Source organism: Schistocerca nitens, chromosome 3, assembly GCF_023898315.1.
Source record: "Schistocerca nitens isolate TAMUIC-IGC-003100 chromosome 3, iqSchNite1.1, whole genome shotgun sequence".
NCBI classification, from domain to species: Eukaryota; Metazoa; Arthropoda; class Insecta; order Orthoptera; family Acrididae; genus Schistocerca; species Schistocerca nitens.
In genome coordinates, this window is record NC_064616.1 from 225,345,291 (window position 1) to 225,360,574 (window position 15,284).

The window sequence follows — 15,284 nt, forward strand, 5'->3', positions numbered from 1 at the left end:
TTGTTTCTTGGGACACGACACTTTGTAAACACCCCCCCCCCCCCCCCTCCCATGGGAAACTAGTAATTTCTATGTTTAAAAATGTTGCAGACTAGTGGCTCGCATAGTTCCCAGGGGGAAAAAAACGCTTTTCGGAAAAAGCTGCATTTTAAAGCTGTACTATTCATCTCATGTTAATCATTTTTCCTACAATCGCAACAGTTCTGTAAACCTATCTGGTTTTGTCAAAAGGCGCTTGGTAGAAAGCCGATTTCCGTTGCAGAAATCTGATAACCCATCTTAATCCTGTGCGTTCAGCTCTCCACCTTTGACGCTTGGAATCCTTGCGTTGGAATCACTTTGAGAACTTTCATTTGTTGCTGCTCACTTTATTGTTTCCAGCATTTTAGTTACGAGGAGTGCTGGGAATGTGACTGTATGCGGAAAGGTGTTACGTTGATACAAATGCTAAGGGATTAAACCGGGAGACTTCTAGAATTTTTGTTGTTGGCAGTGACTCCGATCGACTGTGGGTAAAGTTTGACGTAAGAATACATTCGCTGTTTCTTCAGTCAGTATGGTCATTCTTGTTAAGGTATGTAATGCCGAATAATGAGCAGACCGTTGACATGTAATGGGGCATCGTGCAAGATGTTAACTTCAGATATTTCTGGAACCACTGGAGATATCAAAACAGGTTTTTCATCATGCGGTAATTTGGGGATAAATCTTCACTGTATGCACAGTTTTTTTTGTACGCATCACTCCACGACACTGGTGCAGCAATAATAATTCCGAAACAAAAACTCCTGCAAAAAGACTTTTGCAACAGACGCTTTTCCTTTTTGGAAAAGAGTTTTCTGTTTTATATAGAAAAGTACTCTAGCACCTATGGTGACGTGAGTGGCCACAACTGGTGCTAGTCACTAGTTTGTTACCAAGAACTTGTAACAAGGTCGGAATAAGAGCTGTGCTTGTCGTAGTGGACATCATGTTTTGCTTGTTTCGTATCCTTTACCCTGTCAACTGCGGTCAAAGGTGTCTTTGGTGATGGAAATTGTGGTCACTGCTTACGAAAAATTTAAATTCCAAAGTTTGGAGACGGTATGGGCCAAGCTGTTATGGAGGTGATTTGTGATAACATGCTCTACCAGGTATATATAAATTAAATGGTGCAAATAAACACGCTGTCAGAAGTTGAAATATTTTTGGATTAACACAGTAGTGGTAATAGATAAAGTAACACCAAAGCAAATGAGCCCAAATCTGGTACTGTACTGTAATAGTATTATTTTACCGAAATGTGATAATTTTTAATCATCCTAAACTAATGGAGATGAAAATTAAATATTAGGGCTTTTTTGGTCACACACCTCAGTGTTATTTGAGTAACTCTGTTAGTAATAAAAGACCTCACAATTCAGTTTTGCAGGGAGCCAAACATATAAAGTTCAGTGATAGCTACTGATGAATGTAATGACACAAATTGATAATACTGGTAAAGATGTGATAGTGAGGTTAACTGAAATTGCATTTCTGTTGAAACTCTGATTTTGCTGCAATAGTTTCTGAAGTGCACAAGATGAAAGAACTCACAGGGCTAAACTGTGTATTACTGAGTTGTATGCAAATGTTTTTATAAAGTAACCACAAAGCCACTGGCAGGGTTAAATTATGGGGCTCTGGTCACTGCCATATGACAGCTATTAAATTGTAATAAATCTTGCCAGTTATCAGAATGATTTTTCTAGCATTAATCTCTCCTTTTGTGAAAGGTTTCATGTAACTTAAACTTGTCCTCAAGAGAAGTGTGACAATACTGATGTTGTATCGCTGTTGCAATTCCTGTTATCACACTTGCCTATATTACTGTCCTTGTGAAACTGCAGTTCTTTTAATTGTTGTCGCAATGCATGTTACAGGGAGCACAGGTGTGGATTCAGCACCCAGTAAAAGTATGGGAGGAAGCAGAAGTAATAGAAGACTACAAGAGCAGTTTTCTGCAAGTTCGGACAGAAGATGGCAGAGTGAGTCTTTCTTTATATACATTGTTACCATTTATGGCATCCATCCAGTAGAAAATTAAAGTATACATGTCACTAATGTAATTTACATTAAATAGTATTTAATGCTATATCTAATTTGTAGTAAATACATAAAAAATTGTTTTGTATGGAAAAGAGGATCTTCTGAGGGTAACTTTACCAGTAAATAAGTAAATGAATTAAAGGTAGTGGGTAATACTGTTTTGACACAAGAACCAGCTTTTATAACAAGGTCATCTGGTGTATCAAGATATGAAGGCTGTTGTTGTGGGCTGCAGTTGAAGGATAGATGTGATGCAGCTCTCTGTGCTTGTCTATCCTGTGCAAGCTTCTTCATCTTTGAATAACTGCTGCATATTACATTCATTTCAACCTGCTTACTGTGCATCCTTTGGTCTCCCTGTATAATTTGTACCCTCCCACCACCACCACTTCCCTCTAATACCTAACTGACAATTCCTGGTTGCCTGAGACTGTGTCCTATCAACCGATCCCTTCTTTTACTCAAATTGTGCCATAAAATTTCTTTTGTTCTCAATTTGCTTCAGTAACTCTTCATTACATATATGATATACCCATCTAATATTCAGAATTCTTTTATAGCACCTCAGTTCAAAAACTTCTGTTCTCATCTTGTCTCAACTACTTTTTGTCCAGTTTTCACTTCTGTACACGGTTATACTCCAGGTAAATACCTCAATTTCTAATCTAATTGTCAGCATCACCTGATCTAATTCAGCTGCTTTCTGTTACCCTTCTTCTACTTTCAATGAATCTCTTTGCAGTACACTATCTGTTCTGTTCAACTGCTCTTTCAAGTCCTTTACTGTCTGTGGCAGAATAACGGTGTCATTGGCAAATCAGTTTCTTCTTTCTGAACTTCAATTCCTTTTCCAAATTTTTTTATTACTTTTCTTTACTGCTTGCTCTGTGTACAGGTTGAATAACATCAGGGATAACTACAAATCTGTTGAGAGATGGCCTACCTGCAGAATCTTCTTCAGCACCTGCAATATGTTTGAATGTAGTTTGTTGAATTGCTGAAGAACTGGTACTACAGGAAATACTTCAATAATTTGCACTGAGCAATTCTTCAAATAATGTGGATTTTCCCACATTAATTACCAAGACACAGAATATGATGACCGGTTCCAGTAATCACAAAAATTGACTTTCACAAGTAGGTACTCACACTGTGCTGATTACCTGGATGGGAGTGACAGAATATTCACATTACACAGTTCCAGTTGGATTCAGGCACAATGAATGTTAAGATATTAGTGACGTCAGTTTAGTTTAAGGATGCCCGTGCTTAAGGGGCAAATGGGGACCGCAGCCACCCCGAGCTCTCAGGTGAAAGAAAAAATATTGCGTAATCAGAGGTTTTTCTTTCTAGAAAATGATTTAAAAATCACTATTATACAAGTTTACAACAGGATTGGAACTGAAACTATTCAAGCTACTTAAAAGTTGCCATGTGTCTTCCAAAATATTAAAAATACTCCATACCCCCAGATCTTGGCCCCTCCCACCTGCAAACTATTATATGGGCACCCTCGGTGTAGTTAAACAATAAATACACCACATTTCTTAACAAGTGATAACTAAGTGATTCCTACAACGCAGTACACAATAAAGAGTTCCAAATTATTCACACATAGACATAAAATAGAATTTGATTGACACTTGAAAAAGTTGAAGCTCTCAACCTCCTAAGAGTCACGCGGTTGTACTGAATGCAGGCAAACTGACGATGGATATCCACGGATATAGTAAATGAATACATTTTCGTCAAGCCTGAACAATATGTTGCTCATATACTAAGTGTGTGCATACTTCATCATAACACTGATAAGCTTTGAGTTCCCAAACTTGCGCATAAATGTTGCCTATGAGATTTCCAAGACTGGACTGATTGTTCTGGGATAGAGGTTGGTCATATAAAAATGGCAAGGTTAGGTTTTGATAATTCAGATGGACTATATTTTTACTACAATCACTTGGTTTACAAAAATATGCAGTATTTTTTTTTTTAAATGTGAAAGATTATGAAACCATTGTACACGTCCACATTGGAAATAACACATTTATAAGTACAGGTGCCAGTTTTAGATTTATAATCATTGATGCAAATTCTTAATTAATGGTATAATTTTTAATGAAGTCTGTCATTTAGTTTGTAAAAATTAGGGCATCAAAAATAAAGCCTTAAAAGTGGGAATCTAACAGGCATAATGGTACAAATAGAAAAAGTAATTTTTGATGTATTCAAACTGCAATTAAAGCTATTTCTCAAGTTAATTACTTACATAGAAATGAAATACATTACTTTAAGGTCAGGATGCCAGTTTTTCTAATAAGTGATTTCATTGTGCCCAACTCTACTGATTAGCTCAGTCAAAGATCCATATCTTGTAGTTTAGTAAAGCTTTCAGTTGTTAATAATTTCCAGTTAACACCGTTTTCAGCAAAACTAATTTCACTAACAAACTCGGTGCATTGAAAAGAAAAGTGTGAGTAATGAATTTAAGTGAGGTGAAATTGAGTTAAAGTTTCAGTAAATACAGATACCTACATTCTATGAAGCACTTTATAGAGATTTGAATGAAAAGTTGAAAATGAGTAAAAATGACAATTATTAATATGGATGCAATAAGAGCATGTAAGAGGTTCCAGCTTGCCCTTCACTGTCTCACTCCCTTCTCAACTGCTGCTTCCCTTTCATGTCCTCAGACTTGTATCACTGCAGTCTGGTTTATGTTCAAGCTGTGGATAATCGTTTGCTCCCTGCATTTTATCCCCCTACCTTCAGAATTTCAGTGTGTGTATCCTGGTCAACACTGCAGAGACCTTTCTCTAAGTCTAAAAAAGTTAAAAATGCAGGTGTACCTTTCTTTAACCTGTCTTAGACATAGGGTCAGTATTGCCTTGAGTATTTTTATATTTCTCCGGAACCCAAACTGGTATCCCCCAAGGTTGACTTCTACAAGTTTTTTCCAGTCTTCTGTAAACAATTTATGTAAGTATTTTGCAGTCATGATTGATTAAACTGATAAGCCAGTTACATTCACACTTACCAGCAATTGCTTTCTTTGGGATTGAAATAATTACTTTTTCCCCTAAAGTCTGAATATTTTACATCTCGTATATGCACACCAGTGCAATAGTTCTGCCATGGCTGGTTCTCTCAAAGATCTCAGTAATTCTGAGGGAGTGTTGTCTATTGCAGAGGCTTTGTTTTGACTTAGACCTTTCTAGTGCTACGTCAAATTCCTCTTGCAGTATTGTATGTCTCATCTCGTCTTCGTCTACTTCCTGTTCCCTTTCTTTAATATTAGTCGTATAGACCCTCTGTGTATTTCTTCCATATTCCTGCTTTCTCTTATTTGCTTAATACTGGATTGCTGTCTGAACTCTAGATAGTCATACAGTTGATTCTCTTTTCTCCTAAGGTCTCTTTAATCTTCCTGTAGTCAGTATGTATCCTTCCACTAGTTACATGTGCTGCTTCAGCCTTGTGTTCATCGTCTAGACCTCCATGCGTAGCCATTTTTCACTTTCTGGCAGTCTCATTTTTGGAAGTCACCTGCTTCATTTTTGCATTTTCTCATTACACCATCTGAATTCGATTCATCCTGTGTTATACAAGGATTTTTTTTTTGAAGCTTTGTCTTTCATCTATTTGATCCTCTGCTGCCTTCACTGTTTAGTCTCGCAATGCAACCAATTCATCTTCTGTTGTATTCCCTACACCAGTTTTTGTCAAAATTTATGTAATGCTTACTCGGATAGTCTCAATAAGCTCTTGGTCTTTCAGCTTACCCATGTCCCATCTCCCTAATTTCCTACTTTTTTGCAGTTGTAACTATTAACTTAAGTCCATGAATGATAAATTATATGACCCGAATTCTGGTTCCAGTACATTGATAATACCTTTGTCATCTGGCCGCATGGAGAAGTGGAACTACATAGCTTTCACCAGCACCTCAGTGAACAGCATAGCAAAATCTAATTTACTATGGAGATAGAATAGAATGGGATGCTGTGTTTCTTCAGCATATAAGTTTACTGAAAGCCTGGTGGTAAACTAGACCACTGAGTGTTTAGAAAATAGACTAGCATGGACAGGTACGTACACACCTCCTCCCACCATCACCCTATGCAGAAGAAATTTGCTCTGCCTACTTCAACCAAGAGGGCCCATGGGATTGGCGATTAACATTTGAGGCAGAACTACGAAATGTCAGGTACATCATTTGGAGACAATGATTATGGGATGGAGATGATAGATAACACTATGGGGACAAAGGATGAAGGTAATAGTGAAGAACAGAAAGAACAACAAAATATCACCTAGTTACCATATGTCACTGAATGAGTGGGCAAAATTCTCTGTCAAGTAGGTATTAATACAGTTTTCTGAAGCAGCAATAAAATAAGATGTCCTTGGTTCAAAAAAAGGTGCAGTCGACAAGCTGCAAACTTCTAGAGTCTATGAAATTGGCTGTGAATGTAGTATAGTGTATTTAGGACATGGAGAGCCGATTAGCGATGGATACCTGAGCATGAAAGATACATTCGTGTGAGACAGCACAGTCACCGATAGTGGCGGAACACCAGGATGAGTGCGACGAGCTGATAATATTTTAAGAAGTTTACATACTGGTGAAACAGCTGCTTACCTGGAAAAGGAAAATCAGAGATGCAGTAGAAATACATTAGTGACCACGCAACATGGATAAGGAAGACAGGCATAGACTTAGTATCTTTGCTGCTAGTAGTAACAGCACTATTGGACAACAGTGTTTGCAAAGCAACCCACACAGGCACATGGGAGACCCTGACATCACTAGGTAACAGGGTACTGGCATGCCTCACTCAGCGTCAGGCAGCAAGTAAACAGTGGTACATCACAACTATCATGCATCCCATTCGCCTGTTTGCAACAATGGCAAGAAATAAAGCAAACACCAATAAAGGATGTCTAAAATCCCTCCTCGTCATTATCAATATCCTATCAGACTATGAAAACAGCTTCTTTCTCTGGTACGGTATATAAGAATTGGTTTTCCTCATTCAGCAGTCAGCCCAACGTCCTGAGGAAGACTATTTGCAACAGTGGCCAAAACGTCGAACAATTTTACTTGCTGGTAATGTGGTCACATACGCAGAAGAATTTTATTGACAATAAATTGTGGTCAGAGTCCTCATCTATCTCTGGAAATGCCTTACACTTCAAAATGTGGTTTCAAAATCTATGCTTTACCATTATGTAATATCATTTTGAAACCAACCCGTGTCCCCCGGTTTTTTGCCATGTATACAGCCTTCTTCAATGATTCTCAAATAAAGTGTTATGAATTTTTAAATTATGCTATGTGCAGAATTCTACTAGATGGTTTCTTCTTTAATTTCTTTTCCCCAGTCCGTATTCTCCTACTGTTTTTCCTTACTTCCTTTTCCTGCTAATGAATTCTACTCCCCATCAAAATTAAATTTTCCTCTCCCTTTATTATCTGAATAACTTCTTTTATCTCATCATGCATCCTTTCAATCTCTTAAACTGTGGATGTAGTTGGTGTATAAACTTGTACTCCTGTGGGGTGGGTGCTGGAGTTGTCTGTCTTAGCTACCATAATGCATTCACTATACTGTTCATAGTAGTTCACCCACATTACTTTCTTACTCATTATCAGACCTATGCATTATCCATACGTGATTTTGTATGTATAAACCTATACTCACCTAATCAGAAGTCCTGTTTTTCCTGACACCACCCTTTGCTAATTTACACATATGTAATTTCAGTCTATGCATTTCTCTTCTTGGATTCATTAACCACCTCACATGATTAAGGGATGTGGGATGTAACATTCCACTCTGACTGGTAGTATGCCTCTTTTTTTTTATGACAATTTCTTTTATGACAATTACTCCTGAGCAGTTCTCACTCAGAGTTCCGAACGGACACCTTGCTTTCAGCCATTTATATTACCAGCACAGCAAGGTCATGTTGGCTAATGTTGTAAGGCCAGATCAGGCCATCATCCAGACTGTTGCCTCTGCAATTATTGAGAACTACATATTAATATGGCTCTCCACAGGACTCCTCCATAGTAGTTGCACTTAAGGTGTATATATACCTTTGATATAGGCAAGCCACGACATGTAAGCAAGTCCCATGGTTTATACAGAGATTCAATTTCAGTTGGTCTCTCTTCCATTCTCCAGCTCACTCTGAAATATGAGGAAAATTAATTAGTTTATTGGGGTGAAACAATATGGTAGACGTTTTGGTAGAACAGAGCAGGTTTTTGGGGGTAGCATTCTTTAAACACAGATATGTATGGTTAACACCAAGCAAAGGCATTGCAACTTTTGTTTTTTGTTTTTTCTTTTTTCTGAGTTGTGGAAAATGATGTATTAAATATTTGTTGTGTGATGAAAACTTGTGAAACAACTTGAGTGTGAAAGACTGATCGCTTGTTTGAGCTCTCCATAAAATAGCAGTGCATGTCTTCCTGACTACTCCATGAAAATGAAAATGTATCTCATTATGATTAAATATCCTCAAGTAACATTAATGAGGAACAATAGGTGTTATGTGAATCTTCATGGACCATCTTATTCTTAAACTTCTCTCTGTTTTGGTGGGTTTGTGGGCAGTATAGATAATCAGACCTTTTCTAATGCCAGACAGCTGATATTGGAAACTTGACAATATTCTGGCATTTGTCTAATTAATAAGATATGGTCACTTCAGAAATTTCATGTTTGTCTGCCATGTTGGGCCACTTTTTTTGTTTGTTCATTTTATTAACTTCAGTTCTCATGTAGTACATTGAATGCAAATAATAGCCTATCAGTGACCTTTTTCTCTGTTTTGGTTGTTGTGACACTCACCTTACTTCACATAGAATTTCATATACTTCTTCAAGCCTTCCCGTTTCATGCCTCACATTGTATCTGCTTACTAGACGAGCTTCAGTAGGCCTATACTATTCTGCTAACTTATAAGAATGTCTCCTTCATTGATATTTGCCCTTGGTATTAGTAGCTTATCTAGACAATTAAAACTGCTGGTGAATGAATGTAATTTTATTGCATCAAATAAATTTGCTGTACAGTCACTTTACACCTCTCTCTCTCTCTCTCTCTCTCTCTCTCTCTCTCTCTCTCTCTCTCTCTCTCCCCTACCTCTCTCTCTCTCTCTCTCCCCCTACCTCTCTCTCTCTCTCTCTACCTCTCTCTACACCTACCCCCTCTCCCCCCCCCCCTCTCTGCCCCCCATGTTTGCTCTTCTGCATCTACATCAGTACTCTGTAAGCTTCTCGACAATGTGTGGCATATTTCCTGACACTGAATTTCTGCAGTTTTATTGTACTGATCATTATCCTCTGCCCTGCATTGTGAAGTGACTGGTGGTGGAGTGGGTACGTATTTGTAGATGAAGATCGCAATATACAGATGTGGGAGATACATTCCTTAGCCCCTTTTGGAACATTGTCTTTTGAAACTTTTTACAGCAATGTTTCTGTAATGCACATAGACACAGTTTTAACTTCCCTAACTGGAGTTTGAGTGTGTCAGTGGTGCACTTGGTATGACTAAACTATCCATGACGAACTACACAGCATTTCTCTGATTTTCCTTGCTTCATTTAATCCTGTTTGGTCTGGATGGGAGAAAAATGATTGGAAATGAATTTAGGTTTTTCTACAAAAAAGGAAAAAAACTGCTATTGAATCTGTAAGGCAAATTTCATGATAGTTCCCAAGAAAAGAACATTTGCTTGACATTGTCCAGTCTGAGCTTAGGTTCAACCTTGAGAGCTAACAAATTGGGCCCCAGCTGTGTTTCTGCACTGTGCGTGGGCAGCCATGGGGATGCAGGGCTGAGTCCTGTGTTGCTTATTCTGTCGTATGGCAATGTCTCTGCTGGAGAGGGCAGAGCTAGCTGGGATGGGAAAGTGTTTGTCTTACATATGCACCACTAAGGGTGGAACACCCATGAGTTGAGTAAGCTGGAGGCATCAGCAGCACAGTTGATACACATTTTTTAAGTATACCATTTTGTTAAGACTAAGCTGGTCACACTCTTCAGGAGTTCCCTGAGCTAAGTTGCTGGTCCCAATACTCACTCCTTACATTCTAAAAACACCACCAACGCTAAGGGCATATCTCTTAAAATGCAATACAAGAGACATTGTCCATTGCTGGCCATATGCTTTTGTAGGCGAAGGGGTTGGAAAATGGCAGATGCAGTTGGGATGCATTGCGACCAAAACTGCTGGTATTTAGTAGATGCTACAGGTGGACTGTGGATGTCCAAACAGTGTGGTTTTAAAAGGATTTTTCAAAGGGACAGTCTCTCCTTAAGTGCTCTAGATGGTGACAGTTTTACTGCTCAAAGTTTTAGCTGGCAGTGTGTATTAGCTACCTGGGCTGTTGCATATTCTTTAAGTGCCACAGAAGGGATGGTTGCCAGTGAGTGGGCCTGTGTTATCACTTTCAAAAGAACCATTGTGTGTATTGCTGGCTCTGGTAGAGACTGACGACCCATTTAGTAATGTTGGGACACACAGCATCAGACTTGATGTTCCCTTTTTCAGTTTTAATTAACTTTCTTAGTATATCAAAACATGAATAGTAATGTATGTGAGTGAACTTTGTAGAACAATTGTGTAGGTAATTAAATAGTAAAATTAACACATGGTGATAAAATAATTCAAGATAACATTGTTTTTGAGAGAGGTGGTTCTTCTTCTTCTTCTTCTTCTTCTTCTTTATCATCACTTTGACCTGGGAGACCATGTGTGTTCCCTACATTCCTCTACCAATCATTTCTGTTCCTGGCTTCCATGGTCCACTCTCCTTTTCTCGGACCCACTGCCTTCGTATCCTTGTTGTTATCCTTTCATGTTGTCTATGGTCTCCTTCGGTTCTTTCTGCCTTCCACAGATCCTGTGAATGCTACTTCTGATAGTGTTTCCTATTCCATCCTTATTAGGTGTCCAGCCCACACCAATCTTCTTTTCTTTATCCTTAAGACAATATCAGCTTGCAAGTATAGGTGAGCCAGTTCCTGTTCTTTTAATATACTCCATTTCTGTGACTGGATGTCCCTATTGGGGCCAAATATTTTCCTTAATATCTTTCTCTTGAAGACTTAACACTTTTTGATCATCTGTTCTCCTCAATATAAATGTTTCCAAACCATATAGAGCTACCGGGAGAATTATACTCTGATATAATCTGATTCTAAAACTTCTTGAAACTGCTCTACTGCACAGCATGTCCTGTAAAACAAAACATGATCTGTTGCCCACTGTGATCCTTGCCTTAATCTCAATTCCCATTCTGTTTGCTCGCTAAAAATGGTTACCAAATATTGAAATATATCTAATTTTTTTTTTACAAGTGGATTCATCAACTATCATTGGAGTTTGATAATAGAGTGCCTTGCTCATGACCACATGCTTAGTTTCCTCCTTGTTACTTTGTAACCATGCTTTCCTTGAAATACTTCTGTAAGAATTTACTGTGAGCTGCAAGGCCTCTTTGTTGCCATTTATTAGGTTATCATTGTGTGCATATACAAGCTGGGTTTGTTGTGGTATTACCCAGTTTTATTCCAGCTTAGTTTAATTTTTGGTGTTCTCTGTCTATCTTTCCTAAAATTCATTTAATGGTGTTGTATGAGTGGAAATGTGAAACTACCCTCACACCGTAATTAACATTTTGTTTTCAGTATATTTACCATCGTATTAAAACAGTGACAGTTAAGTCAGTTCACTAATAACGTAATACGGACATCACATCAGTCCACATGTACTTGACAATGGCAATAAATGCTGAAACAGTAGGTCATGAATAAAGATTAGTTACTATAAGCAACTATTTTGGTGGATCTCTTATTATTATTATTATTATTATTATTATTATTATTATTATTATTATGATTTTCTTATTCTTGAGAGAGGTTACACCTAATAAATATATAGTGTTTCATATAATTAAAATCAGTGTTTAAGTGCCATTTGAAATATAAATTTGGTTTAATTGTAGTTGTTAAGGTGGACCAATTGGTTCACTGTTGTATAAATTTGTATCTTATGGCATGGCAAAATGACAAAATAGAATGGTGGGAGAGGCACAGAGGCAGTCGGTCAATGGCAGATGGACTGAAACATATAGAGGAGACATAAAAAGTGTAGCTGGGCACGGATGTTCAGATGGAAGGGACTTCAGGTGGGCACTTCAGAGCATTCAAAAGTCTTTCTTGAGTCTGTTTTTCTTAGAGTGAATTGGGGATTTTTGGTTGGGGTCTCCAGAGGGTCTAGATGTTTCTGGTTTAGAAGCAACTGAGCCTCTTGGATTAGATTTGTATCTATGAATTGGGAGATCAAAAATGTTCCAGTTGTAGCGGGAGTGAACTAGGATAGTGGACACAAAATGGTAGACACATATTAGTTTCGGAAGGAGCTGTGTTTCCTGAACTGTGTTAGTTTACGAATTTTGCTTTTCATTACGAATATACTGTGATTTAGATGATTTCCATGTGGTTGGATTGTTAGAGCTTTGAGCATTCGCTGGGTTCATCTCAGCTTGGAATACTTTCGCCAGTGGCACTATATCCGAGCAGTAAAGTTGTGTTGGGATGTATGGTAATACTCAACAACAGTTAGAACAGTTTTTCACAATTCATGAGTGATACTTTGTTAGTCCGGTAAATTGGCTGTTTCTTAGGTGACAGAGATAATTGGTGTCATTTAAAAACTATTGTATTAAATAAATGAGCACTTAAACAAGTTTTTTTTGTCTCCTAGTTTAACTGATAAAATCCAACTCCAACTACATAAATTTAATTAGAACACAAATAAGATGTCTGCTAGGACACTGTAAACTCGATCATAATAAAGGGAAATGTTTTGCAGTGGTATACAGTTGGCACTAGACAAAACCTGATGAGCCAAATTTTATATAAAATGCAATTGTATATTTACATTATTCTTCCTACAAAGAGTTGTAGTTCTCAGTAGGGAGTCAAAGCTCGCACCCTGTAATGATCATATTGTCAATGCAAATTGAAACATTGTCCTGACCTGTTTTGTTTTCAAAAGTAAATCATTGTGGTCACTGCATATTGCATTAGATAAGGGGCAAAGAAAGATAAATAGTCAAAAGTTCCCACTGGCAGCTATTTAAGTAACTTATCCCTGTGTGTGTCTCTTTATTGGAAATAGTTAAGGGGAGAACAATTTTGCACTTTGGTCCACAGACTTGAGACAAGCTGGTTGCTATTTTCCCTTCTGATGTCTTCCCATTGAGGGTGACATTTTGGCTTTTGCCTGACAGGAAGTCACTAACCCATTGGCATACAATGCCAGACACAGCTGTTGCAACAGTTACATGTATTGGGGTACAGCAACAGGTACATGCTTCACAGCACAGTAGACACAACATGCTACTCTTTGGTAATTTGCTGCTTTCTGTAATAGTTTCTTGGCCATACCATTAGAGGACACTAGCTGTACATTTGTGAAACTGAAACTGAGGCATTAATTCAAGCTTACATGCATTTAGCCTGCGTTTCGTTAGCTTAGTGAATGACAAAATATGTGCCCATATGAAGCAGAAGTGGTGAGAATTCAGAGTTCTTCAGGAAGAAAGTGATTTGAGTAATGGTGTAGACTGACACTGCAAGCAGCACTTAAAGTGGTGAAAATAGTAGTGTTTTAGACAACTGGGAAATTGGAAGTACCCAACAAATTATCATGATGACAGAAACGTGTGACAATGAGACGACAAAGCACACACTAGCTTGTTCAAAGGCGACTCACTGGGACTGGGACAATGTGGCTAATCATCCTAAAACCAGTATTTTCACTGTGACATCAGAAATAGAAGCAACAGTTCTGTGGTCTCTGGGACAAAATCCTACAGAATTTAAAATTGTAAATGAATTTATAACAGTGCAGTTTCCCTGAGTCCATTGCAAGAGAAACCAACTCATATGCAGCAAAAATGCTGACTACTAGTTCAAGCAGTGGAAATGGTTTTCTGTAACAGTTGATGAATTGAAGGTGCACTTCTCACTGCATCATCATGCTGCAGAGACAAAAACCTTCTATATCGCACAATTGATCAAAAAGAAAAACAAATAAGAAGACAGTATTTGCTGCAACAATACCATGGAGAAGACTCGAGGCTATCTTCAGGTTTATCATTTTGCTAGTGATTCACCAGAAACACAACATGATAAATGGAGGAATATAAGACCAATCATTTCACAGCTACTCAACAAAGTTACAGGGGTAAATGTTCCTGGCATCGATGAAACCCTGAAGTTTTAGGGCAGATTTTCATATGTTCAATATAATCCTTTGCAGAGAGACAGATTTGGTATAAAGATATATAAAGTATGCTCTTTGGGGACTGAGTACTGTTATTATGTGAAGATATATGCTGCAACAGAGGTAAAAAAGTGATGATGTAGCTGTCAAATTTTCGGCAAGTGAAAAGATTGTGTTTGAATTGAGTGTGACTCTGTTTGGGAAGTGGAGAACTATTTACATGGACATCTGGTGCAACTCTCCCAACTTTTTCAGGGAATTGCTAGACAGAAGTGCTCATACTGTTGGTATTGTAAACCAACAAGGAAAAATATCCCACATACGTTCAGTGGAACTAACCAGAGGAAGGGGAACTAACATTTGCAAGCACAAAATTCTTGCAGGGCTGCTCAGAAAAATGTTAACATCTTGCCAATGCTTCATGATAGACCAGATTATGTGGAGACACATAAACAAGGGGAAACAAAGCTAATAGCTAACTGCTTCATTGATTACAACCAAGGAATGGGTGACATTGGCTTACACAGCCAATATCTGTCCTCATATCCAGTTCTGAGAAGATATGTCAAGGGATATAAAAAGATAGAAATGCAACCAAGTGAAGCAGAAATCCACTAAGGCTTCATGCCAGAAGCTGAGGGCATTTTCCAGTGAAAATAATTAAGAATCAAAAGAAAAGAGCTTACTTGAGAAGGTGCAAAAGTTTTCATTATTGAGTGCATCATGGTGAAACCTGGTTTGAATGTAACATTTGTAAAGTTGCCATTCATGAGGACAGATGTTTCACAATATGCTGTACATAACTAAACTATGTGAATATGTATCACAAATTAAAAAAGATTCATGGTGTACCGTAAACAGTAGAACTGTGTGTGAATGAGTATGGTGCTATAAGTCGTTAGAGC

At 37.9% G+C, this 15,284-nt stretch overlaps 1 protein-coding gene across 1 annotated transcript in view; it reads left to right on the plus strand.

Moving 5' to 3' along the window:
• The window catches only part of LOC126248186 (unconventional myosin-Va), a 365,334-nt gene that overhangs the window by 205,023 nt on the left and 145,027 nt on the right, over window positions 1-15,284 (plus strand). The window contains exon 2 of the mRNA XM_049948965.1: window positions 1,902-2,006. Within this exon, the coding sequence (XP_049804922.1) occupies window positions 1,902-2,006 (105 nt within the window). The remainder of the gene's footprint in view (window positions 1-1,901; window positions 2,007-15,284) is intronic.